Source organism: Dama dama, chromosome 17 (genome assembly GCF_033118175.1).
Source record: "Dama dama isolate Ldn47 chromosome 17, ASM3311817v1, whole genome shotgun sequence".
Lineage (NCBI taxonomy): Eukaryota > Metazoa > Chordata > Mammalia > Artiodactyla > Cervidae > Dama > Dama dama.
Window position 1 is genome coordinate 24012928 of NC_083697.1, and position 25617 is coordinate 24038544.

General features: G+C 41.8%; 1 protein-coding gene across 6 annotated transcripts in view; it reads left to right on the forward strand.

Moving 5' to 3' along the window:
- Positions 1 to 25617, forward strand: part of LEF1 (lymphoid enhancer binding factor 1) — a 121583-nt gene that overhangs the window by 68465 nt on the left and 27501 nt on the right. For 4 of the 6 annotated variants that reach the window (XM_061164233.1, XM_061164234.1, XM_061164238.1 and 1 more), the window contains exons 4-8: positions 10685 to 10817; positions 16919 to 17009; positions 18602 to 18685; positions 20734 to 20856; positions 21887 to 22049. In XM_061164233.1, coding sequence (XP_061020216.1) covers positions 10685 to 10817; positions 16919 to 17009; positions 18602 to 18685; positions 20734 to 20856; positions 21887 to 22049 — 594 coding nt within the window. The remainder of the gene's footprint in view (positions 1 to 10684; positions 10818 to 16918; positions 17010 to 18601; positions 18686 to 20733; positions 20857 to 21886; positions 22050 to 25617) is intronic. The other 2 variants (XM_061164235.1, XM_061164236.1) reach the window with 1 other exon arrangement.

Here is a 25617-nt window from a genome sequence, read left to right on the forward strand (position 1 = left end):
ATTCTGCCTCCTCGGAATCTAGTGATCCTTCCTTTCACCTGTGGCCTCATCCCTTTATTCAATTTCTGACTTAGCCACTGTCAGGCCTTGCTCATAGTATTTTACCACTAGCACAGTAAATCTCAAACCTGTTTGTTTTGTTTTTTGGTTTATCTTGAACGACTCTAGTTCTTCCTCTTACTTTTCAAAGAGCAATCTTTAACATGAAAAGTAAAGGCAGTGTTCAGCGGATTAGGGGTGTGGTGAAGGTGTTGTGAAATCAAATAATAGGATGTGGCAACTTTACATAATTATAAGTCATTTTCCCTTTTACTCTGATCTTTTCTCAGCTTCACCCCAGTCCATCTATTTATAGACTCCAGTTACTGAAAAGTGGGTCCCCTTTAGGCTTCCAGAATGAGTTATTGCCCTTTGTTGCCATTCTTTTCAGCAATTCACAGTGATCGGTTCATCTATTTGGGGTAGAACAGATCTGTATTTAATCCAGGTTCAACCGTTTACAGGCTAACCTGTGTGACCTTGGGCAAAACTTAAACTTTGAGTCTCAGTTTGTTTCCTTATTTGAATATGGAGATCCCAAGTATAAAAGTATCACTGATCATCCCCAGAATACAGTAGACACTCAGTGAACGTCCCTTCTCTTGTCTTTTTCACCCAGGCATCCAAGTTTTAACCTATAACTGTGATGTATTTCCCTTCTACCATGTTTATTTTCTATAGAATTTAGTGCATTATTAGTGGTTAATAAATGGTATGGGAGTTATCTGACTCTTTATTCACCCTAAAGGGTCAGATAATTAAGCCGAAAACTTCAGGTTAGACAGAACCTTATGATAAAAGAGTTGCACTTAAAATAATGATTTCTCTAAAAAATTTTCGTAAAAGGCAAATAATTGTCCAGAATCTGATATGTTGGTTGTTATCATTGTATTCAAAATAAGTCTGTTCAGAGCCCCAACTCTGTTTAGTGCTTGCTGTTTTCTGATCCTAAAGCCATGACCCTGTTGTTAATGTGGAACTTGCCTTGCACATAGTTTTCCCTGATTCCCCTGACGCTGAGAGAAGGCGAGGGGGAGATGTGAGAATCCTCTCTTAACACTTCCCCTCTGAGCCACCACCCCTGTCAGCTCTCGTGTGTGAGTAACACACTGTTGATGACATAGTACCCAGGTTAACAAAAGTAAAAAGGAGAGGAGGAAAACACAAAACTAAATCTCAGAACTCTCCAGTGTAACCAGAATAACTGTAACACCAGATAATAGCATTTGTAATGGTGCCTTGTTTTTATCTGCTGAAAATCAGTCGGTGATAACATTTTGCAAACGGAGGAAAAAAAGGAGAAAGTGAAGCAGGTTATCTGATGACATCAGGCCTTGCAGCACCCTGAGCTGATCAGAGCCATCCTCCACCCGCTCTCTGACGTGCACTGCTGGCTTCAGGAGAGAGTGGTTATGGGGCGGGCAGCCCTGACACAGTCACAGGAACCCTTGGAAAGCAGGTTTCCCAGTGGTTGTGGGAGAGGAAGTCAGTGTATGGGCTGCTTGACAGGGAATACGAGTCGCCCCATCTGACAAGCAGAAGGGACATGGGACCACCGCAAGGAACAGACTTCTACTAACAGCAGGAGTGAGCTTGCAGAGCCTCCAGGCAGAAACTCGGTCGACACATGTGATATTCTGAGCCGAGTACCTGGTCACACCCTACCAGGATTGGTCCCCATGGAATCTGTGATTTAAACCCCCACAGTACATTGTGATGTGTTAAGCTGCTAAGAAATTTGCAGTAACTTTAGGCAGCAATAGAAAACATGAGGATCAATCCCTGTTTTTAACTTAAGGGCGTGAATTCTTTCTTAAACAGACTTCTTAGTGTTGAAAGCCTCATTCAGAGTTGAAGTCACAAGAAGTAGGTATTGAATGTCTCCACTTCACCAGGACCTGTGCTCGATGCTAGGGATGAGTTACCAAGACCCACCCTCTATCTAGTGAGAGAAGACAAGAGGTAACAGTCCAGTGTGGCAAGTGCCTGGCATCCTGTCCTGGGGCCGCAAGCACAGAGCCAGTGATAGCTGGGTGTACCCGGGGACGGTGACGAGGGTGTCTTACACCAAAGGGTACAAATCTGTATTCCCAGGCAGTATGTATCAAGGATTCCTTTGAAGAAAATAATTCAAGTTGAATGAAAGAACATAAGTTTAGGGTTTTATATTGAGTTAAAAGAGTTGAAGGAGTGTGAAAAATTTTAATGTCATTTTAAGAGATGTGGTGTATATTATGTTTCATTGTTTGCTTTTCAAATTTCTCTTGTATAACACTAGCAAATAGAAAGGAAAAAATGATAACTTAGTACATCATGAAAACACTTTACCTTTGTACCTCATGAGTCAGTTTCTTTCTGAACTTAACTTACCAAATATGGTACTTTCCACCTTGTTAGCTCAGACCATCCACAGTCAGCGACTGTCTCTGTACTGCTACCCCGCTGTAGGCCACGTTCTCAGCGTGTGATGCATGGCTCCCCAGGACTCCTTGAGATAGGAGGTCCGAAGGGCAGAACTGCTCGAAGGCCAACGGCAACACGTTCGTCTTTTCTGCTGTGTGGCAGTTGCATCAATGGCCCAGGAGCAATAGTGGGTAAAACTGTTGGTGCTTTGGCACCAAATGATACTAACAGTCATTGAATTCTACATCACAACACCCTCCTAGAGGAAAAAATGCCAGAGTCATTTAGGAATATCCTTGATGAAGCAGTAAAAAAAAAAAAATCTCTTGATCCTTTGACTGCATAACTGACAGACAGACTGTGGCTCTTTGGACATTGGTACCTGGCAGATACTTTCTCACAAATGAGCAAGGTAAGTCTCTCTCCTCAGTGAAAACAGTTGATAGCGTTTGTTGCCAGTGATAAAATTTGAGTTTTCAAGCAAAAATTAAAATATGAGAAAACATGTAGCTACTGCTTGTGGTGGTGATTTAGTCACTAAGTCCTGTCCGACTCTTGCAACCCCGTGGACTGTAGCCCGCCAGGCTCCTCTGTCCATGGGATTCTCCAGGCAAGAATACTGGAGTGGGTTGCCGTTTTCTTTTCCAGGGGATCTTCCCGACCCAGGGATTGAACCCCAGTCTCCTGCATAGCAGGTGGATTCTTTGCCAACTGAACTATGAGGGAAGCCCATGGTTTGATAACTTCTCAAATCCTTCAAGCTTTTCTGATGAGCGATGATATTAATGAATGTGATTTTTATATTGTATAACAAAATATGACAACTCAGTGAACACTGTTTTCCATATACCCAGTGCAAAATGATACATGGATAAATTCAAAGTGCTCGATAGAACAATCAATTTTAATATAAGAGTAGAAAAAGTGAAGGAAAAAAAAAGTAGGAAAAGTGTATTGATAAGGTTTTTGATTCTACATTGCAACTAGCTTTTAAGAAACTACCACTTGTTAAGTTTTGGTTTAGTATCAAAGAAGTATATCCACAATTATCTGAAGAAATTATTAAAATAATCCTTCCCTTTCAACAATGTATCTGTGGGGTCAGATTGTCTTCCTATACTTCAGTCAAGATAACATATCAAAATGGAGATCTGAATGTAAAAGCAAGATATAAGAATCCAGTTGTCAAGAAAACAAAAAAATAATCCAGTTGTCTTCTATTAAACCAGTTGCACAAGGGAGAGTTTGAGCGGTAATTCACCTGAAAGAAAGCACAGTTCTAAATTCTAAAATGTGCTGTGTCTTAGAGATGAGTGGTTTCAATTTTGAGGAGCATAGTAATTCATTTACTGGCCCTCTTTTCCCCTTCCTCTTTCCTTTATCCATTCCACAAATATTTATTGAACATATATTCCAGGACTTGACAGGCGTTTTATTTGCATTGTTCAATAATCCTCACCTTCATCTTGTGAGATATGATTCCACCGATTTTACCTGTGGGAATACCGAGATTCTGAAAAACTACGTGAAGTACCTAAGCACAGCTACTGAGAGGTATTTGATTGTTTGGGATTTGGACTCTGCCTCCAGTTCCCATGTACTTGAATATTAAACTGTATTATTACTCATTTCATCCACTTGGCAACAAGAGGATGCCAGCACTGTCCGTTGTTAGTTCCTTGGGACACAAGCTGTGGACTTCAGAGTCACCAACTTGGGTTCAAATCCTGTCTCTGCTACTTAACATCCTGTGTGATCTTGTATGAACTGCTTACCCTCTCAGAACCTTGGTTTTCTTCTCTGTAAAACATAAATCCTAACGCCTGACTTAAGGGTAACTTCTGGATTAAGTGAGGAAACATACGGAAATCATCACCGTATAGAGAAGTGGGAACATGGAGGGCCCGCCACACCGTTTCGTTTTAGCGGCAGTTCCAGTGCTCTGCTTGGAGTCTGCTGGTGGCATCAGCCTTCTCCAAGTGGCCCACTGTCCTTTCCAGACTCTTCATTACCGTAGGGCCCAGGGCAGGCCACACTCAGCTGGCAGGGTGGTTTGGAGCAGCAGTGGAGAGAGGGGCTGAGTGGTGAGTAGTGTGGGGCAGGATGAGCAGGACATGGGTGCCTGACCGCGCCAACACAAGTTCTCTCCCCTCTGGTTATGACTTTGCTGTGTCCAGAAGGACTCTGCCTTCTCATCTATAAACATGGAGATGACGCCGCCCACCTCTGTGGATGAGTGCCACAGATACAGAGGCACGGCTATAAGGAAGGCACTTCCTGGGTGTCCAGTGCTCGTTAATTCCTTTCCCTACAACATATTCCTTCTTTTCTTTGGGAGAATATTCCAGATGTCCAATAGAGACTATTCCTTTGCCTCCAAAGTTGGGCTCATGGAATATTTGTCCTTTGTGAACTTTAAGAGTTTTTCCAGTTCCTGCTCAGTTCTTGAGCAGAACTAAGCAGGAACTGGAAAAAGTCTGCAAAGTCCTGGAGTTCATCATTATCTGGAAAAAAAAGAAAGCTGTTGAATCACAACCAGTCATGGTCTTAGATGTGACAGTCACATCAGATCTGAATCAGGTGTTTACTGTGGTGGAGCTTAGGAAAGTTTTCCAGGTTACTTTAGAGTTCTCATTAACACGAGAATTGTGTCCTTTTGGGGTAAATTAAATCTGTTCTTTGTGGGAAGGCTTGAGAAGCTGATTCTCAGAAGAGGAAGGGAAAGCACGATATGAAATAATTTGGCTTCTATTTCATGAACACCAGACTTCTTTAGAGTTTAATAAAAAGTAAAGTGCCACCGTAACAGTTCAGGCCAGGTGAAATTCCTTATCACAATAAGTTGTTGGAGCGTTAAAATTCCCCTGGCTTCAGTTATTACCAGAACAACTATTGATCAAATGTACAGCCAGTTGAAATGGAACTCAGGACCCTCACGCATAGCCTGTTCCTGCATGGTGAGTTCAGTGGAAATCTGGTTACGTGAAAAATGGGGACTGGCTCCCTGGCCCGCAGGTTTCTCCCTGAATCACTTCACTTACTGGCAGGCCCAAGGCCTGAGCCAGGAGGAAGCTAAACTACTTTTTAGCCCTTCCCAGAACCACATCCGCAGAGGCTGATGGCATGTACGAGAGCCCGAGTTACTGCCAGCGGCGAGTGGGTCATTTCTGGGAATGCTGCTTTGGGGGTGGCTCTCAGGGTCCCTAAGTGGCACCCACTTGGTGTCCACAGGAGGTGTGGGTTTTATTGGCTATGATGTCAGAGCAGTCTTTACCTGCAGGGACCAGCCTGGGTGGCAGCCAAACTGGCTTTCTCAGAGTGTTTTCCAACCCCCAACAGAAAGGTGGCCGTTGAGCGGGTGCAGCTCTGACCACTTCGGCTGAGGTGCCTCTTTGTCTGACGTGATTCCTGTGCCGGGGATGGAGACCACACGCTCATTTCACGGATGTCATGCACTGTCAGCTGTGGTTCACTCAGCATCCAAGATTTTATGAACTGGGCTCTTCAGGGAGGCCGCATGGTGTACTGGTAATGAACATGGTCTCTAGAGCCAGGCGTCCTGCATCTGAACCTGGCTTTGCCACTGACTAGCTCTGGGCCTCTGGGAAGGTTATTTACCTTCTCTGTACTTCATTTTCCTCCTCTGGAAAAGGCGGATAATGGCACCTGTAAAGTGTTTAGTGTATAAGAAGTACTTGGCTAAGTGTGAGTTGCTGTAATTACTACGTGCTACATGGGTAGGGTGGTCTGATGGTAGGTTTTCCAGTTTGGGAAAGTAATGCAGGCTTCCTCCTGTGTGGGTGCTGAGTATAGCCAGGAGAACTTTCTTCTCGAATCCATCCTTGATATTTTGTACTCCCCTCCCAGTACCTGCTCTCTCCATCTTTTACCTTTGCTCCCTGCCGGGGATGTGTAGCTGGAATCAGTAGATGAGGGTCTGTTGCCTGACTCGGCCATGTGCCACTGTGTGAACTTAGACAGGGTGCTGAACCCCTCTCTGAGCAGGCGTGGAGGATTTGGGACGCCTTTGGGCTGCCGGGTATCTTGTAAAGCTGGAGTAATTGTGCATTCTGTCTTCCTGAGATGATCAAGGAAGGAACACTTGTTGAGAATATCTGGTGATTCTCCTCTGGAAGCTAAGACTTACCTGATTGTCCCTGTGAATGAAAAAGAATCCTCCCTCCCGTTCAGGGCGGGGTGGGGGGAGGGACCAGAAGACTGGGGTCCGCTGGTGCCGGACCAGCTGCGCAGGACCCAGCAGAGCAGGAGCCAAAAAAAGCTGGAGCTTCCCTCCGCTTGGTCTCCCGGGACTGAGTGCACTCGGGGTTTCTGTTCCCGTTGTCTTCGCGGTGACCCTGTATTCCTGGAGTTGTGCAGTGAGCGGAGCCGTCTGATTTTAAATGCTGACAGTATTCACGGCGTGAGCACCCATCCCTGTTGACCTCTGTTTCTCAGCTTCCTGTCTTGGCAAATAAAAATCTTGGACCAAATGAACTTTTGATTTCTTTCAGCTTTAATATAATACAAAGGTATACAGATATGCACTGTCTATTCTATCACCTGGTTCTTCTTCTTCGTAGTACCTGATGCAGTGTTTTTAGACTTTGCTTTGGGTTTTTTGTTTTGTTTTTTACATACTTCTTTTGTGTCTCCAACACCTGCATCCCCATCTTCAGGCACCTAGAAAGGAAGCTGCTGTGTACAAGGACAGCAGCACTGGATCACGTTTGACACATTTTAGGTGTTGATGAATATACGCATGTGCCCACATAGACACCTGTAACCAGGCATTATAATACAGTTTCATAAATCTGTCTGTAGAAACTAAGTGACCAATTATTCTTTCTGTCCTCACATACCTCCCTCCCCAATATACAGCATATTGTTATTTGGAGATTAGAAGACTAGAATTAAGAATGGTTATATAGGGAGTTTGGGATTGGTATGTGTACACTGCTGTATTTCAAATGCATAACCAACAAGGACCTGCTGTGTAGCACAGGGAACTCTGCTCAGTATTACGTAATGACCTAAGTGGGAAAAGAGTTTGGAAAAGAAGAGATATATGTGTATGTGTAACTGGCTCACTTTGCTCTACACCTGAAGCTGAGATAACATCATTCATCAACTGTGCTCCAATATAAAATAAAAAATTAAAAGCAAACCCAAGGGCAGTTGGGGAAGCAATGGTTGGTTATATTTTCTGTCTTAAAACTTACACAAAGTAGCAGTGCCCAGGTTCTCAGCTTGTGTGCGCAGGTAGTCTCAAGGGACAGTAACTCCTGACGTCAGAGGAAGCCCACAGTTCAGGGCTGAGGACACTTGATTGGGAGGGCGCCGTGCCGAGCGTGTGTGGTGTTGGCGGGATCCTTTTATATCCACAGTGGAGGTGGTCAGCAGGAGGCAAACTCTAAACCTTAGAATTGTGCTCGCTCCTATTATTGAGATTTCATATTGCTTTTATTATTTGGCCACAAAAATGGACATAATCCTTGCTGGCTTTAACACACCTACCAGTGCTGCTTTCGCTATCCATCTTGCAAAATATAAGACAAGGCCAGAGCTTAAATTAAAATCCTCAGCTTCTTATCTCCTTCCCACAGGAAAGCAAATCTGTGTTGAAAACCGTAAAATTAAGAGGAGAGCAAGGATAGCATAATTTAGCAAAAATTCATGGCACCAGATTCTGAGCTATATGACTGGAGGGATAGGTCAGACATTAAGAAGATGCAGCCTGCTAATGCAAGTTCCTTAAGGTGGTGCTCTGAAAATAAGAAAGGCACGTAAAATGTATGTGTGTGTGTGTATAAATATATATATTAAATATATATATAAATATGTGTATATATATATTTGCTGAAGATTTCTGCAATGCTTTACTCTTTTTAACTACCCTAAGAAAATATCTTTGTAGATCATTTGGCAATTATGCTTCTTATGAGACTTCTGAAAGGAAACTCGAAACAGTTATTCTCAAGTATAGTTGAAATGCATTCATTTTAGCATTTGAGTGTTGAGATTTTTGCTTTCATATTTAAAAGGGTTTATAATAATAATATCCTCACACCCACCCACCCCCTACTTCCTCTAGCATTCTAAATTCCTAATATTTGAGAAGCTCATTCTGTGTACTGGGCACACTGTATCATTAACACTTGAAAAACATTGAAACATTTCTTTAACCTTTCACACATTTATATGCAGAGATGTCTGTGCAGAGGTGTGTAGAGAAAAGGCGTGTGGCTTTGATAATGGTGCTCCACTTAATAAACGCCACGGGCTATAGGAGCTGTGCGAGTTCCGCTGTTAGAGGGGAGCTGGTAATTATAAAATAGGGGAAAATCTAGCAAGGATAGCATATCATTGTCTAAAAAGTGATTTTTTTACCCCCCTCACTTTTTTTAATTTCATAAGTTTCTTTGGGTGGAGGTTGTAATGATAGGGTGTAGAGAATTACTAACTATGCAGAGAATTAAGTGTTACTAGGATAATTACTCCTAATTTTCCTGAGGATGGTTCTTCCTGTTGGAACCACGTACTTTTTATACCTAATTTGTAAAACAACAACAACAACAAAAAGTGACATAATCAGTGTATGTAATAGGTGCAGCCATCATACACAGTTGTGTCATGGGTTCTCAGCCATTCAGATTTGTCCCTACACTTTAAGCAGTTTATACTGTGTACTTTTCAGAGACTCACACACAAAAAATTTAATAATATATTCTTTTCTGGAGAAAGTGATTTCACGTCTATTTTAGTCTGTAGAATAGTAACAGCCTATTTCAAACTAGCATGGTGAAGGCATGTTTGAGCTAGTGAATTAGAGAATACTTAGAATTCATTAGAGTTTATTCCTTTTAAATTCACAAGTTACTTATTATTATATTTCCAAATAGACATTTTTCTGAGACAGCCTGAATTAGGAGATGAGTTTAAAATCAGAAACATATTGTGCATATAATTATGTTGAATTGTGTGTTGGGGGTAGTTTCTTTTAAAACAATCCCCTAATTAGGTTAAACTGCCTGAGTCTTGTTTATATTACTCATTTGCTTAGTAAGCACTTTATTGAGGGGGCAGTATGCAAGGGAGATTCAACTTTAACCAAACAACAGAATTCCAGATTTCAAATAGAAGTCCAAATAAATAACCTGAACCTTTAATAAGTGTTACTATTATATAGTCTTGGAATTCCAAATTAAATAGTAAAATTTATTTTTAAACAAATAAGAGACATAAAATATGTTAAATATAAATGTCAGCAATTTGAAGTGTTCTTACAAGCTATATTTCACATTATGTAGCTAAACCCAAGATTAGACATTCCATTTTATCTGTTAATACTTTTAGAAACTAGAGGAACTGAAGATGAGCTAAGCAGCTCTAAAGAATAATAAATGATGGTCATGTTTGATTGGCGAAACTATAGAACATGAAAAAATGGTATAATTTGGTTCTTAAAGATGTACAGTTCTGTTTGTATGTGCATGAGCACATGCATGTATGTGCACACACTCAGTCGTGTCCAACTCTTTGCAACCCTGTGGACCCGTCAGACTCCTCTGTCCGTGGGATTCTTCAGCCAGGAATACTGGGGCTGGTTACCATTTCCTCCTCTAGGGTATCTTCCCGACCCAGGGATCGAACCCACATCTCTTGTATCTCCTGCATTGGCAGGCGGGTTCTTCACTAGCTGAGCCAGATTTACTGCTCTACAACTCTAGGATTATGAATTTTATAAACTAAGATGATGTCATTACAGCAAATTTATATATACTAGGTTGTTTTAAAAGTTGCCTTTTAAGTTGGAATATTTATTCATTTATCTATTCATAATGTTTATTGAATGCTCATTTTATGCCAAACATATGTAATGAATAGAGTTACTAAAACATTCATAACTTTTGCTCCAGAAACTGTTCATTGACTTTAAGCTCATGAGATAATCCAAAGAGAGTGTAAATATGTATGTATAGAAAATTGATGTCACGGAATCCTGGAGTGGGTGACCAACCTAAATCTCCGAAGGGACCTTGGTTAAATAACTGATCGTTTTCTTGGTGGGATATTCATGTACTCACGGAGTATTTAACATGAGGAAATCCTGACAGTCTTAAGCGGGTAGAGCAGATGATTTCAGTTGTTTAGGTCTGGAGATCATTCTTGGTTGACTTTTGAGGAGAGAGGAGACGGGAGCTGGGAGTCCATATTAACTGTTGTCCTTGTGGTTACTTTGCAGTCAAATAAAGTGCCCGTGGTGCAGCCATCCCATGCGGTCCATCCTCTCACCCCTCTCATCACCTACAGCGACGAGCACTTTTCTCCAGGATCACACCCGTCACACATCCCATCAGATGTCAACTCCAAACAAGGTGAGCATCTCGCCGCCCCGGCCTCTTTGGATGAGGAAGAGCCTCATCTCAGCAGTCTGAGCGCCCTCCCCAGCGACTCTGCCCATGTCATGATACATTTGTAGGAGATAAGAATAATTTATTTGATAGCAACTTTTTAATAAGCATACAAGAGTTTGTTATTGGCCTTTTCTTTTCCGGGATTAAAAAAAAAAAAAAAAAACCAGGAAAAATAGTGAAGGGTCATTTTCAAAGTGACAGCTCTGAAGAGCTATGATCACAATATAAACCAATATGCTGTGAAAATAATTCAGTCCTCAGCGCCCCCTGCCATATTCATTTATTTTAGCATGTACTACGTGTTGATAATAATGCTGAAAAAAAGTCAGAAAAGGGACAAAGTAGGAGGTGTTTTTCTTTGAATGTTATATTTTTGAGACTTGTGGTTTCCTTTAGTTTCAGTTATATCCCTGTTGTGTTTTCTTTTCTTTTTGTTGTTTCTCAACAAGAATTATATTTAAAGTTCAAAGGGTTTCCCAGGTGGCGCTAGTGGTAAAGAATCCACCTGCCAATGCAGGAGACCTAAGAGACAGAGGTTTGATCCCTGGGTCAGGAAGATCCCCTGGAGGAGGGCATGGCAACCCACTCCAGGATTCTTGCCTGAAGAATCCCATGGACAGAGGAGCCTGGTGGGCTACAGTCCATGGGGTCACAAAGAGTCAGACACAGCTGAAGCGACTTAATACACATACACACATAAAGTACAAAACCATTTCTGTCTAAAGTCAAAACAGACTAAGTGTTGATCGCTCAGCTGTGTCCGACTCTTCATTACCCCGTGGACTATAGCCCACCAGACTCCTCTGTCCATAGGATTTTCCAGGCAAGAATACTGGAGTGGGTCGGCATTCAAAGCAACATGAATCCTATTTTGCTTCTCTATGCTGTTAGCCAAGTTCTGCTTCTGTATCATTTACAGAGACACATGCATCATAAGAAGTCTCAAAAATGAAAATGCCTGTTTCTAACCTGAGGCATGAGGGTGTGGTTTGGTTGTCCGATGGACACAAAGCGCAGGTTCTCGAGCCTCCTGGTCCCAGCATCCTAGAGCAGACCTTGAGAGAGGGGCAGTTTGTTCACAGGGGAGCCCTTGCTCTCTTCGTGGACATACACACTTGGACCTCAGCAGGATCTTGAGATGTTCAAAATGAAAGATCCTGTAAAACCATGTGAAGGCAGAGAATGTAAAAGGGGTCAAACATGCCATCTCCAGCACTTCTCCCTTTTGTCCAGCCCTATCTTTGATGGATCGTTAACAACAGTATTTAGTAAGGGTGTAAAACAGCAGTGAAGTTCAGAGGTTGGGTGTTTTTCCCACCTCTGTGAACACTTTGAGGTTAAATATATATCATCTTCATTTCCCACCTTAATTAAAAAGACAACTCTTTGACAACTTAGTAGGACTTTGCGTGCTTGGAGCCCCAGTACGTTTTCTTAGAGAAAGCAAGAATCATTGCGGCGGATGTTTCTGGGTTTGTCTGTTTTATTCTCATTCCCAGCCCTTTCTCTCCTCTACTTCCTTTTGTAAAGGACCTCCAAATAATCAGCAACTACAGAGGCAGATCTGTGAATATATAGTGAGAAAGGAAACTTAAGACAAGCGTCTTGGGAAGAAAGCTGAGTTTGAGAGGGAAGCTCGAGAATGTGACCTTGGCCGAGGTCCCTTTGGGTTATCTGAAGGGAATGTGAGGTCTGCAATTTAAATGTGCAGGTCACAATCCCAGAGCAGGGTCTAAGCTAGAGATATATGTCTGGGGACCATAAAGATGCGGATGACAGTTAAAGATAGATATAAAAGCCCCAGACAGGCTATATCAAAAAGAATCCAAGAGTATGTTTTATTTAGTTTTAAATTAATTTATTTACATAACAATTACATAGTATTTACCTTTTCCCAGTTCCTGTTCAGAGCACTTTGAAATGAACTTATTTAAAAGAATAACATTATAAAAAATTTTGAAATTCAGGGATGGGTTCAGTAGTTTTTCTCTCACAGATTCTAGGAGAGTTTAGTTTTTAAAACAGACATTTTTCCAACTGGCTACCAATTACAATTGCATTTTCTCTTCTGTTTCCATATCTTACTGCTACCCTACCTTGCTTTACCTTAATAATTGTAATTTATCGTTACTCCTCAAACCTTTTCTTTTAAACAGACTTTTCAGAACTAGAGGAGGGACTAGTGGGCATGACTGGAAATCGTCTGCTTGAAATTTCCTTGTAATATTTTGTGCTAAAAATTTGTGATTTTTGCATTCTACTCTATAACACTGTTTGCATTTGTTTTATTATAAAAATCCTGTTTTTAATTACTTTTTTTGTCATAGACTTAATGTGTCCCATCACTATGTAGGTAGGGGGATATAAAACCTTGGTTTAGGAAGAATTAATTTACATGATCTTGAGTTTATATTATTCCACCTGGGTACAGTCATCACCAAAAAATAAGTATGAGGGAAAGAAGTCTAAGGCTTACTGGGTCTCTTGCCTTTATTCTTCTCGCCTCTGCCGGCCTTTTGGTTCTATCACGTACAACTGGTTACAGCATGGTGGTACTAAGCTGCTGATTTCAAAGTTCCAGGGAGGCTGGTTAGCTTTATCCCCTGAAATTAAAAAAAAAAAAAAGAAAATCATGTTCTTACTCTCACTCTAGTTGGGCTTATTCAATAAATATAAACAGTCTGTCAGCAGAACCCATTCTTATTTGTAAGAAAATAACTTTAGGTTAATTTCCTGTTAGGAATCACACTAGTTTTTATGCATGAGTGTTGGGGTAGTGGTGAGTGCAGGTTGTTGTAAGAAGAAGAAAGGAAGCTGATATCCATCATTTTGTTCCACTCACTGTGTCTGATAAAAATGTTAAGAGGAAGAGCTTTTAGGAAATATTGGGTTTGTGTACCTGTTTATGTATTTGTATCCTTGTAAATAACAGCAAACACTCAACATAGCACTTAACAGGCACTTTTCTTTATTATATATGAATGCATTTACTTCTCAGAACCTCTGTTTCATTTTTATTCTGATTCTGCAGAATAATAATTAAATAACTTCCTCAAAAACATACAGTTAGTGAGTGGCAGAACTACTGTGTTCATGCAGTCTGACACCAGAATCATGTTAGCTGTATTTATAAAAGTTTAAAAAATGTAAGGATATACCGCATATAGCCTCCAGCATATGCTGTGCTTCGTCACTCAGTCGTGTCCGACTCTCTGTGACCCCATGGACTGTAGCTCTCCAGACTCCTCTGTCCATGGGGATTCTCCAGGTAAGAATACTGCAGTGGGGTTGCCATGCCTTTCTCCAGGGGATCTTCCCAACCTGGGTTTCCCCCCACATCAGGCAGATTGTTTACCATCTGAGCCACCAGGGAAGCCCATGTAATAAGTGCTCAATAAACAGTCATTAAATAAATGATGTGTCGCACAGGAGTTGGTAGAGAGGCACATACTTCTAGGAGTCTTTGGAAACCAGAAACAGGATCTTAAGACAACAGTGAGCTATTTAGAAAACACAGATCCACTTTCTTCTGCTCGTGTAATGACCTAAGCCACATCAGGTGTGTACGTGCAAATGGCTTATAGTATTGACCACAGGTATTGTGTCCATTTGTTTCACTTGTTCATTTGTTTCCTCACTCAGAATGATATTCAGAGCCTTCTCTGGGAGACAGCCATGGTTTGATACACAGATAAGGGACAAAATGGTCTCTTCTTTCCCAGCAGTGTATAAGCTCACACAGGAAATCATTTGCACAGACTCACTGTAAAACATAATGAAGAACATCTTAAGTACCATGTTAAAAGTACAAATAAAATGATGTAGATCCTAAGAAGAAAGATTTCTCACAGCAGCAAAAGTTAGAGAATATTTCATGAGAGAAAGTTATCCGAAATATGAGTAGAATTTTAATAGAAACAGTCAAATTAAATACCCAGCATAAAAGTAAATAAATAAATACCCAGCATAGGAACTAGCATGTAGCAGGTGCTAAGTAAACAGTAGTTCCCTTGTTTGTTTTTAAGCAGTAAAATCAAATCCAAATATGAAAAAAATTGTATTTTTTGTTCTGTCAAATTATTCCTACACCAGATCACAAATGCACTGTTCTCAGTGTACTTAGAACATAGACTAGTGTGGAGAGCAAGGTTTCCAGCTCCTCTGCTTAGAGACATGTGACTGAAACATGTGACTTAGAGACAGTTTACTTCTCTGCATCCCAGAGATAAGATCCCAGGACAAATCATATTTTTTAGGTGCGTGAACAGTCACTTTACCTCCCTAACAAAGGGGTTAAAGTAGACCATTCATACAATTCAGCCTCTAATTATGATTTTCAAGTTCAAGTTTCCACAAAGTTTCCAGTGTTCTGTGTTGGTCAGGTTTTTCTTTTCAAGACTGAGCAACCCCCCTGCATAATGAGAGCTTGGAGAATCTGGGGATGAGGGAGGCAGCAAGTTGGAGAAACTGCCCTATGATTCTGCTATGTCAAGAATCACTACTGCAGGCCCCCTGGTGCCCCTGCCTCCCCAGGCCCAAATTAAAACAAATCCCAAGGGCTCCTCTGTGATCAAAAGAAGCAGTATTGACAGCTTTTTTATAAAGGGAGATGTTTATGGTAACTCTGCTAAAGTGAACTTCCAGCTTCCATAAAAACAGTTGCCAGGGGCTCTGCTTCAGTGAGAGAGAGTAGATCCACAGAATTGCCTTCGGTCCTATTGTGAGCAATGCTTTTGGTGAATTGATGATATAAAGGAATTTAAAAAAACACTCATTAAATTTGAAAGTGATAAAGAGACCAAAAAAGAAGATTTTAGATTCCTCTTAAAAACAGCAAAACCTGAGATGATCTCAGGTAAACTCTGTCGAAAGAGATTAAAGGCCTTTCCCCTTCCTAGCTACTTTTTCTAAGAGTTGAAGAATAGTTTGTCCTAACTTCAAAGTCAAATTAACATCAACTTTGAAGACAACGCTTCTTAAGCCATTCCCATATGCTCAAGGCCTTCAATATCTTTTAATATCCAAATGAAATTCACAGACATTTTGAATAGTAAAAAAGCAGAATACGTAAAGAACATCTGTATACTCACCTGATTTTGCATACTGGGCAATATAATTATAGCCACTGAATGTATATTCGGGTTGTTAAACCTGGGGATATATGTTTATACATGATAATGCTCTTTTAAAGCCAGATTAACTGTGTAAAGAAACTCATGTGGCTTTCTTCTGTTCAGAATCACTTTCCGCCAAATATGAATGTAATGTTTTGTTTTGCATTTTTATGTATGCATCGTACCCCTTCTTTTTGGTACCCAAGGTAAGATGTAAACAGAGATGTCAAGTGGGACTAGGATTAGGCATAATCTCTAGGTGGTTTTTACAGTTATAGGGTAGTGTACTCCAGGGAGTGTGAGCTCAAGAAACAGTGTGGTGGCACACTCATTTTCTGTGGAATACAACTAATCCAGACCAGCTTGACCTCGGAGCCCAGAGGACTCAACCCGATGAAGAGCTTAGTTGGAGCTGCAGTGCCAGAGACCAAATGAATCATATCAAGTGCGACCATTATGGGGCTGAAGATTATTTCCAATTAATCTTTGATCCTCTGAGGTATCACATTTCCCAAATTATGTGTCCATAGGGGAGCCAATGAAGATCTGAAAAGAGCAATTTACCTAATCCTTGAACACCATGGCAGGCCTTCTGCTTATGAAGTGCTGTCATTCTACACAAAAACAGTTGTCTACCATTTTCCTAAGCGAAGTGAAATAATGAGGGCAAACTTAAGTAGTTTCATAGACTCATTTTGATGCCTGTTTTACTCGCAGTATATTTACTGTTTTAGGAGCCCCTCAAGATGTACCACCGTCAGACGTGTTTTCTTAGATGCTGAAATTTTGAGTAAAGATAACAAACTGACTTCTGTTAAATCAGAAAAATAAATATTGTCTCATTCTACACCTTAAGTACTCATGACATAATGCATTTTCTTGCCTTTCTTATTTCTCTCAGAAATCGAATGTCCTGTGAATCTGCCTCTCCATTGTTCTTTTTAATAGGCATGTCCAGACATCCTCCAGCTCCCGAGATTCCTACGTTTTATCCCCTGTCTCCGGGTGGTGTTGGACAGATTACCCCACCTCTTGGCTGGTAAGATCCTTTTTGCAACCTGCAGCCAGGCGTCTGAACACATACTCTTCTACTCCCCATTTATGGAAATTAGCTTTATGAATAATAACACTTGTGGAGTTGAAGAAACTTCAACACACAAGGTGCTAACTTTATTTCATTTCAATTTAAAAGATTAAAAAACATACAGACTTTGAAATGGACTCAGTCCGTTTGCTAATATGTGTAGAAAATGACTGTGTAGCATTTGCTTTGAAGCTTATAGTTTTATGGATTCAATTTGTGGCTCTGGGCATTTGCCATGCCTGTACAAAGTGTTCACTGTGGTTTTTCTTTTCTAGTTCTTTATGAACAACTTATATTTTTGAAGCATAACCTTAGATATATTGAATATCGATCTTTGCTTATAAATGGGCAAGTGATGTAAATGACAAATAACTGTAACAAATACAAAAGCATCTTTTGAATTTTAATAAAGTAAGCACCAGTTTGAGTTCAGAGGAGTGAAAAACTGATGAATGGACTTTATCCTTTCAGAATCCAAATGTTCTCTATTTTGTTGTTTCTTAAAGATCCATACCACTGTTCTCAGGTTGTTTTTTTTTAATTATAAAGGTAAAGAAAAAGAAATGTATTTAGGGAAGAAAGAATCACTTCATACAGTGGAGCCTATTTTTATCATTTTATCATTTTAGCATGTAGCTTTCCCTGCCCTCACTCCCATCCCTCTCTCCCCACTGCTCACTCTATGGACAAAGTGCTGCACCTTCAGCAAACGTTTTCTCTCCTTTCTTTACTGACTCTGTGTCCTTACAGACCCCTGGTGAAAGCCCGTTTCCCTCCCTCACATCCTTACCTTATCTCTTCTTCATAAGGAGGGCTTATCCTGCCGTGGATATTCCAGCTTTCTCTCCTCTCTTTGGCATTAAATCTCTCAGTCAATAACTCTGTTTGAATTTAATTGATTATGCGAACACTTCCAAACCTACATCAATTATTCTGTCTGAACTTAGCTACTTAAGGGCAATAATCCTGGGCTGAGTTCCATCAGTGGCATCTGGAAATAAAGACTGTGTAAATGAAAAATGTGACATGTAGGAAAAACAGAGGGAGAGATGGAATTCTCAGAGCAGAGAGAAAATAACTCCAATGAATTGATCTTTTATTTCTTGCCTGCAGCATGGGTGTAAGGGTGGGAGGTGGGGTGCAGGGTTTTCAAAAATTTGTTCATTTTTATGTAAACTTTTATTTCCTCCTTTCTTCCCTTCCCTGAAGTCTGAAAGATTTTGATAATTCATTCACCTAAATAGAATAGTTCACCATTCTCAGGTTCTGTTATATTCAGCAAGAGCTGTTCAAAGCATCAGTGGGGCTGGAGAGGGGCAGGGGTAGAAAACGAGTCATTCATGGCCTGCAGTGGGAGAGGTCCTTCAAGGCACCGGTGATGCCTTGGGTGGGTGGGAGGGTGAGGAAGGGGAGCAGTTGGGTGCCTGAAGCAGTGCCCTCGTAACTCGCCCCAGATTCTGGTTGAGGGCCTCTGCTCATCAAACGCTTGTTGCTGGTTGGTAACTCATGTTTTGTCATTGATGGGTTCCTCTCTTCTGTGACCTCAGGCAAGGTCAGCCTGTGTATCCCATCACGGGAGGCTTCAGGCAGCCCTACCCGTCCTCACTGTCAGTCGACACTTCCATGTCCAGGTAGGTGGAGGTGGATCCGGCGCCAGGACAGGCTGCTCTCCCGTGCTTGCGTCTCCCGCGCCTCTGCTTGCCTCTCGGCCCGGCGGGCGGCGTCTGTCTGCGCAGGCTGCCTGGCTCCCACACTAGGCGTCCTGGGGAGTCCCGGGCAGGAGCCAGACTCCACGCCCCACAGCACCAGCCACACCCGTCAGGCAGACGGACTCAGCACCCTGGAGACCGTGCCTCCAAAAGACTTCACTGCCCCCCGACGGCGGGAGGAGAAATGTCCCCAGAGGGGACCTCAGAAGAAGAGCTTGTTCAATTCAAAACATGCTGGGGGCGGGTCAGCGGGAGAATGCGGACTGGCTTTTCTTTTCCTGTGAGGAAAGTTGTCTCAGTTTCCTGTGACGGTGTCTGAAAAGGCCCAGCTAGCCCAGAGCCTTCCCGGACCAAGGCTGTGAGAAGAGAAGGAACGGTGCTTACGGCTGTCAGGCCGCGCGGGGCGTGTGTCCTAGTGTGTGAATCAGGCCCTGTGTGGACACGGTGGGGCCGGCGAAGTCTGTGAGGTCTGCTGCCACACCGCTCTGTGTAACGCTTTGCCTCTGGAAAGGACGGCTTCTGTGCCCTGTGCTTGATGTACACACACATTTGTGGTGTATCATCTGTGTGTTCAATGTGGCTTTTTCAAGGGAGCTAGCATTAACATGCTGGAAGTCAAACTGTTGGGTTAGTAACTGGTTGTGAATCTTAACTTTTTTATATACATATGAAATTTGCAGTTTTCTGTGGTGAATTTCAGCTTTTTCAGAAATCATTTTATTCAGTAAATTGTACACCTAGCTGGTTGAGAGGGAATGACATTAATACCCTTCCTCCAAAATATATTATATATATATATATATATATATATTTTATTTTAACACTGTATAAGAATTGTGTGGTGATAGGATTTTCTCATAGGCAAATAACCAGCATCACATATTTTTGCAAGTGGTCCATTTAGCAAAGCATCATGATTTGATCAAATGTTTGTATTTTTCCCATGCCTCCTTAATTTTTAAAGATTTGTTTCTGAAATATTACATATCCAAGTAGAGTCCCTTCTTTCCTTCCCAGAAGAAGGAATTAACTGTACAGATGGTTATGAAAGACCTGAGAATGTTTTTTGTTGAACTACATGTTTACTTTAAAACAGTTTGAAAGCAGAAATTTCTAAAGCATATCCAAATTTATCAAAGAGCTTGTTGAAAGTACTGTCTTTGTTTTATTTTTCTTGCATGGCAGTTTCCCTCCTTTGTGTTGGATGATGGTGGATATTTTGAGATTTTTTTAATGCTCTATAAGCATACTCTGGGAAAAAGCCTTTATTTGAGCTTGTGTAGTTTTTACCTTGAAGCAGAACTGTATCTGTCCCTTTAATTAAATTCTTCCCCTTAATTTTGTTATCAATTTTCCATGAGGCTGGATCTCTCAGACACTACCTTCTTTATGTGTAGAAAATTATTTGGGATGATGCTGATGGCAACCTTATTAAATTAGAGACTGAGCAAATCTTCCTGTCCCTTGTCTTCTCAGTTGCTCTCTCCCGATATTAGGGAAAAAGCCAATAGGAGAAGACTTTAATATGAAGGTCCACTTAGGGATGTAGACAGAGATTTTAAAATATGATGTCTTTAGATTTTAAGGTCATTTTAAAAAGCTAAATCTTAATAAAATATTGTATTTCCAGTAGTTACTGAAATTCTTCTCTGAAAACTGCTTTGCAAGAAAAGTGACTCACTTTTTTTTTTTTTTTTTAATCCTATTGCCTAGAGCCCTCCCAGGAAAAATGCCAGATTCCACCATTAGCTTGAAAAAAAAATCTGTAAGGTGGTGTGTAATTATAAATATTTTCCACCTGAATACAGAAAGGAAAGAAATTAATCATCAGCTTGCTCTTATAGTTAATATGTCTGTGTGTGAAGATGTGTTTTTACTCTCAGCCAATAGCAGTTACTGAGTTGTTTCAAAATTCTATCCACCTCTTGCTACAGCAGTACATTTTGTTTTCTTGTCTTACCTTCTTTTAGGTTTTCTCATCATATGATTCCCGGTCCTCCTGGCCCCCACACAACTGGCATCCCTCATCCAGCCATCGTAACGCCTCAGGTCAAACAGGAACACCCCCACGCTGACAGCGACCTAATGCACGTGTAAGTGCGTCTCTCTTCACCTGGGGACGCCTTAGGGTACCAAGGCCTTAAACCCCACAGCTTCTCCTTTGCTGTTGTCGAATCTCACCCCTATCTGTTATCCTGAAAATCAGTGTAGCTCCGCCTTGAAAACTCTGCCCCTGAGGACACCGAGCAGCTTGATTCTCAGTGCTCTGATTTGGTTCTGAGATTGAAAAGGAGCACAGATCTCAAAAAATGAAGGGAAACTCACTAAAGAGAAGTGATCTTCAGAGCAGAGAGACTGAAGAAATGGAGCTGTTTAGCCATTTAGTACAAGGCTTTAATTGGGTTCCCATTCTTGGGGAGCATGAGAGTGAAGTAGATTGGGGGGTTCAGTGCATTTCCTTCTAGAAATAGAGCCACCCTGCATCTGCATCAAGGCTTTGGAAGCACTGAATTGAAGGGGACAAACCAAAACCCAGGATTTCCTGTTGGGCCAGGGTTGTTGCAGGCTGTTACAGCACAGCTGAATTCTCCCAAAAGACTAGTGATTAATTGAATTTCTTAATCTAGGGTTTGTACTGGAGCAGAAGGATGCAGTGGCAGGGAGCATGTGAACATCGTCCATAAGACCCCTGCAAGTACAGGCAAATCCAGTGTGCATTTGTCTGGGGGAGAGAGTCTAAGATTTCATTAGGTTCTCAGAGGAGCGCTGGCCAACAGAAGTTAAGAACGTCAGTTCTAGAGAAGGACTGACTACCTGCACTGTATGTGCAGCTTTTCCTAAGGTGACCAGGGAGCACCTAAAATCTAGATGCAGCATCTTCACAAGCCCATTTCTGTGTTGGGTTTAAACCCTTCTATAGCTATAGGTAAGTTTTCTCAAACCAAAGGATCCTTATTTATCAACAGTAGATGAGTCACTCTTTTAAGTAGACAGTGTCCTGGGGGCTTATAAAGAGCCCAGAGGGTGGTCCCAGCCTGAGGTGGACTCATGATACAAGCAGATGCTCTGCTCCTCCCTTCTCTTTCTGATTCGTCTAACCCCTTCCCCACTCCCACCTTTTAGGAAGCCTCAGCATGAACAGAGAAAGGAGCAGGAGCCAAAAAGACCTCACATTAAAAAGCCTCTGAATGCTTTTATGTTATACATGAAAGAAATGAGAGCGAACGTCGTAGCTGAGTGTACTCTAAAGGAAAGTGCAGCTATCAACCAGATTCTAGGCAGAAGGGTAAGTAGTGGGATGGCATGTAAATGTTTATGGTAACTGTGGAACTGGTTCATTAAGAGCTGCCCAAATGCACTTACATATCAGGTAGTCATAGAATCATCTGTATAGTCACCAGTCACTTGGGGAGTAACAGAGAGAGCATGACAACCTTTAGGAGGAATGATATAATACACTGTATCAACAACTGAGGTTGTATCCGGCACTTAGAACATTTCCTGTAAATGATAACTATTTTCCTATTATCATACTTTAAATGAGTGTATCATGAGTGTCTTTTATGTGCCAGGCAGTGTAGTAGGCATTACATAATTGTTGCTGAGTAAAATAGATGTAGTCCTTGCTTTCGCAGATCTTGAAGTTTTGTGACAGGATACTGATAGGAAATAATCCCCCATTATATATATAATTAAAATTGTGATAAATACTGTTAATATGAAGAGCAAGAATCAGAGAATAATGGAGGGGGGTGGGGCTAAGGGAATGGCCCCCTGATAAAGTAGTTGAGAGATGAGTGGGGGTTAACCCCTGATGAAGGGGGTAAGGTGGACTCTCCCCACACGAAGCAGTGTGTGTGTCACTAGACTCTGTGGTGACTTCTTAAAATATGACCTTGTGTATTTGGTTTTGCAAACTCTCAAGAAATTCATGGTTTGCAAATGAACATTCAGGAGAAGGAAGGTCTTGACAACCTTTGTGGGACTTAAAGGTCATGTTTTAGCTGTTGCTAATGATCATTTTCATCATGTTTGTTAAAAACCTCATACATTTCAGCATCCATGACAGAAAACATTAGGAGATTTCCAGTCCATGTGAGGAAAGCAGATGGCGGAGAGCAGGCGTTGTTGAATTATAGATTTCTGTTCGACGGCATAAAAACGCAGCTATTTCCAATCTTCAAGACACCAGGGTTTCAGGGGTAGGATGCGGTGGTAGATAGATTACAGCTCTTTTGATGCCCTGTGTGCAATACTCTATCTCCCTGTGGATTCTTAAACACTTAATAACAAGAATTACAATGATTTTCAAAGCCAGATCATAGCAGATGAGTGATTTCCATCTTTTTTTTTTTTTTTTTAAATTTTCCCTGACCCTTCAAAAAAAGAAATTAGAGGGAAAAGAAGGGTTCTTTTTTCAGCTTGTGTAAAACCCTTATTTTTTTTTTTTTCTTTTCCCCAAGTTAAATGTCCATGGTCCTCCAGTGGGAATTATTTTCCTACTCAAGAGAGTTAAGGATATGATATGGATATATGCTTCCTATTTTTAATGCACATTTCCAACAGTTGCTACTTTCTCAGCTCCCTTAACAATCCCCAGATCAGAGCATGTGTCCTAAAGGATGGTTCTCATTTAGGGTCTCTTTCTGTCTTTGATTTGGACACCTGTTTCTATTTATAGGTCTCTGAGATCTTTGATTAAGATCAGGTTTTCTATCCTTTCATAACTCCCCTCTGGCAGGATAGTTCTTGCTAGTTCTTTAAAGTTCCTAGCTTTAAAATCATGAAGTTTTACACTAGGATAATTAGAATTCTTAATAGTGGAACTGAAATTCATCCTGGAACATTTTCTCTCTTGATTTTTACTCACCTTTACTTTATCTCTAACATAGAAATATTCGTTCATATGAATGACTCAGTTTTCTTCATATTATAAATAATAATACATAAATACTATTTTAAGGTTTTTCTTTTCAGACCTTCTAGACTATTAAAGGAAGTCCATTTATTGCATATTTATTGCCAGAATATCTAAATCTTGGAATTAACTGTGTTAAGTTTCTTCAAATGGGTATTTTCCCAACAAGTTGATGAATCTTTCAGTAAGCAAAAGAGATGGAAAAACATTTTTAGTCAATATGTGTTTCAGAAATGCCTGTTAAAGACTGTCTTCCTAGCTTGCATCAGACTTTACTTTTGTTTTCAACGTAAAATTTTAATATCATAACTTTACTTAACTGTTTTACTCTGGTAAATGATGTTTCATTTGTTGAGTTGAGTCTGTGAATTATAAATCTCTTGGAACTAAAAGCAGTTGAAAAGGCAGGTAAACAGTTTAGTTTGTGGTCTGCTTTTTCACTTTGACTTTTGCTCAGTTCTGTTAGCTGAGGTCTTGTCAACCTAAGTTTCCTGCTGTAACTGAAAAATTCCTGCTTGTTTAACTGGTTGTTTGGGTAGAAGACCCAACCTCCATATGTATTTTGGGAGATAAGTCTTATTTACAATTCCAGATAAAATATATCTCTATACTGACATATTGCAGTAGTATGAGAGATTATTGATCAAATGAATGAACAAATTTACAAAGTAAGGCTTCTTATCTTTTTTCCTCTTAGTCTGCTTTTCATTCCTTTTTGATAATGCTTTGCCTCTTGCCAATCATGTTAGCATCAGACCTATCTAAATACTAATGATGAGTCTTTTTTTTTTTTTTAAAGGTAGGCTGATCTCTTCCACTGTGCCTGGTGTGGCTTTTTCTCCCCGTCAAGGGCTCTAGGTTAGAACCTCAGATTTAGAAAAGTAGCTTCCCTGGTGGCTCAGCTGGTAAAGAATCTGCCTGCAGTGCGGGAGACCAGGGTTCGATCCCCGGATTGGGAAGATCCCCTGGAGAAGGGAATGGCAACCCACTCCAGTATTCTGGCCTGGAGAATTCCATGGACTCTATAGTCCATGGGGTTGCAGAGCACTGGACACGACTGAGCGACTCTCGCTTTCTCTCCCGTCAGTGGGCAGAGGCGGTGTGACTCTCCCTCTCTCTCCCGTCAGTGGGCAGAGGCGTGGGACTCTCGCTCGCTCTCCCGTCAGTGGGCAGAGGCGGTGTGACTCTCCCTCGCTCTCCCGTCAGTGGGCAGAGGCGGTGTGACTCTCCATCGCTCTCCCGTCAGTGGGCAGAGGCGGTGTGACTCTCCCTCTCTCTCCCGTTCAGTGGGCAGAGGCGGTGTGACTCTCGCTCGCTCTCCCGTCAGTGGGCACAGGCGGTGTGACTCTCCCTCGCTCTCCCGTCAGTGGGCAGAGGCGGTGTGACTCTCCCTCGCTCTCCCGTCAGTGGGCAGAGGCGGTGTGACTCTCCCTCGCTCTCCCGTCAGTGGGCAGAGGCGGTGTGACTCTCCCTCGCTCTCCCGTCAGTGGGCAGAGGCGGTGTGACTCTCGCTCGCTCTCCCGTCAGTGGGCAGAGGCGGTGTGACTCTCCCTCTCTCCCCCGTCAGTGGGCAGAGGCGGTGTGACTCTCCCTCGCTCTCCCGTCAGTGGGCAGAGGCGGTGTGACTCTCCCTCTCTCCCCCGTCAGTGGGTAGAGGCGGTGTGACTCTCCCTCGCTCTCCCGTCAGTGGGCAGAGGCGGTGTGACTCTCCCTCTCTCTCCCGTTCAGTGGGCAGAGGCGGTGTGACTCTCCCTCGCTCTCCCGTCAGTGGGCAGAGGCGGTGTGACTCTCCATCGCTCTCCCGTCAGTGGGCAGAGGCGGTGTGACTCTCCCTCTCTCTCCCGACAGTGGGCAGAGGCGGTGTGACTCTCCCTCGCTCTCCCGTCAGTGGGCAGAGGCGGTGTGACTCTCCCTCGCTCTCCCGTCAGTGGGCAGA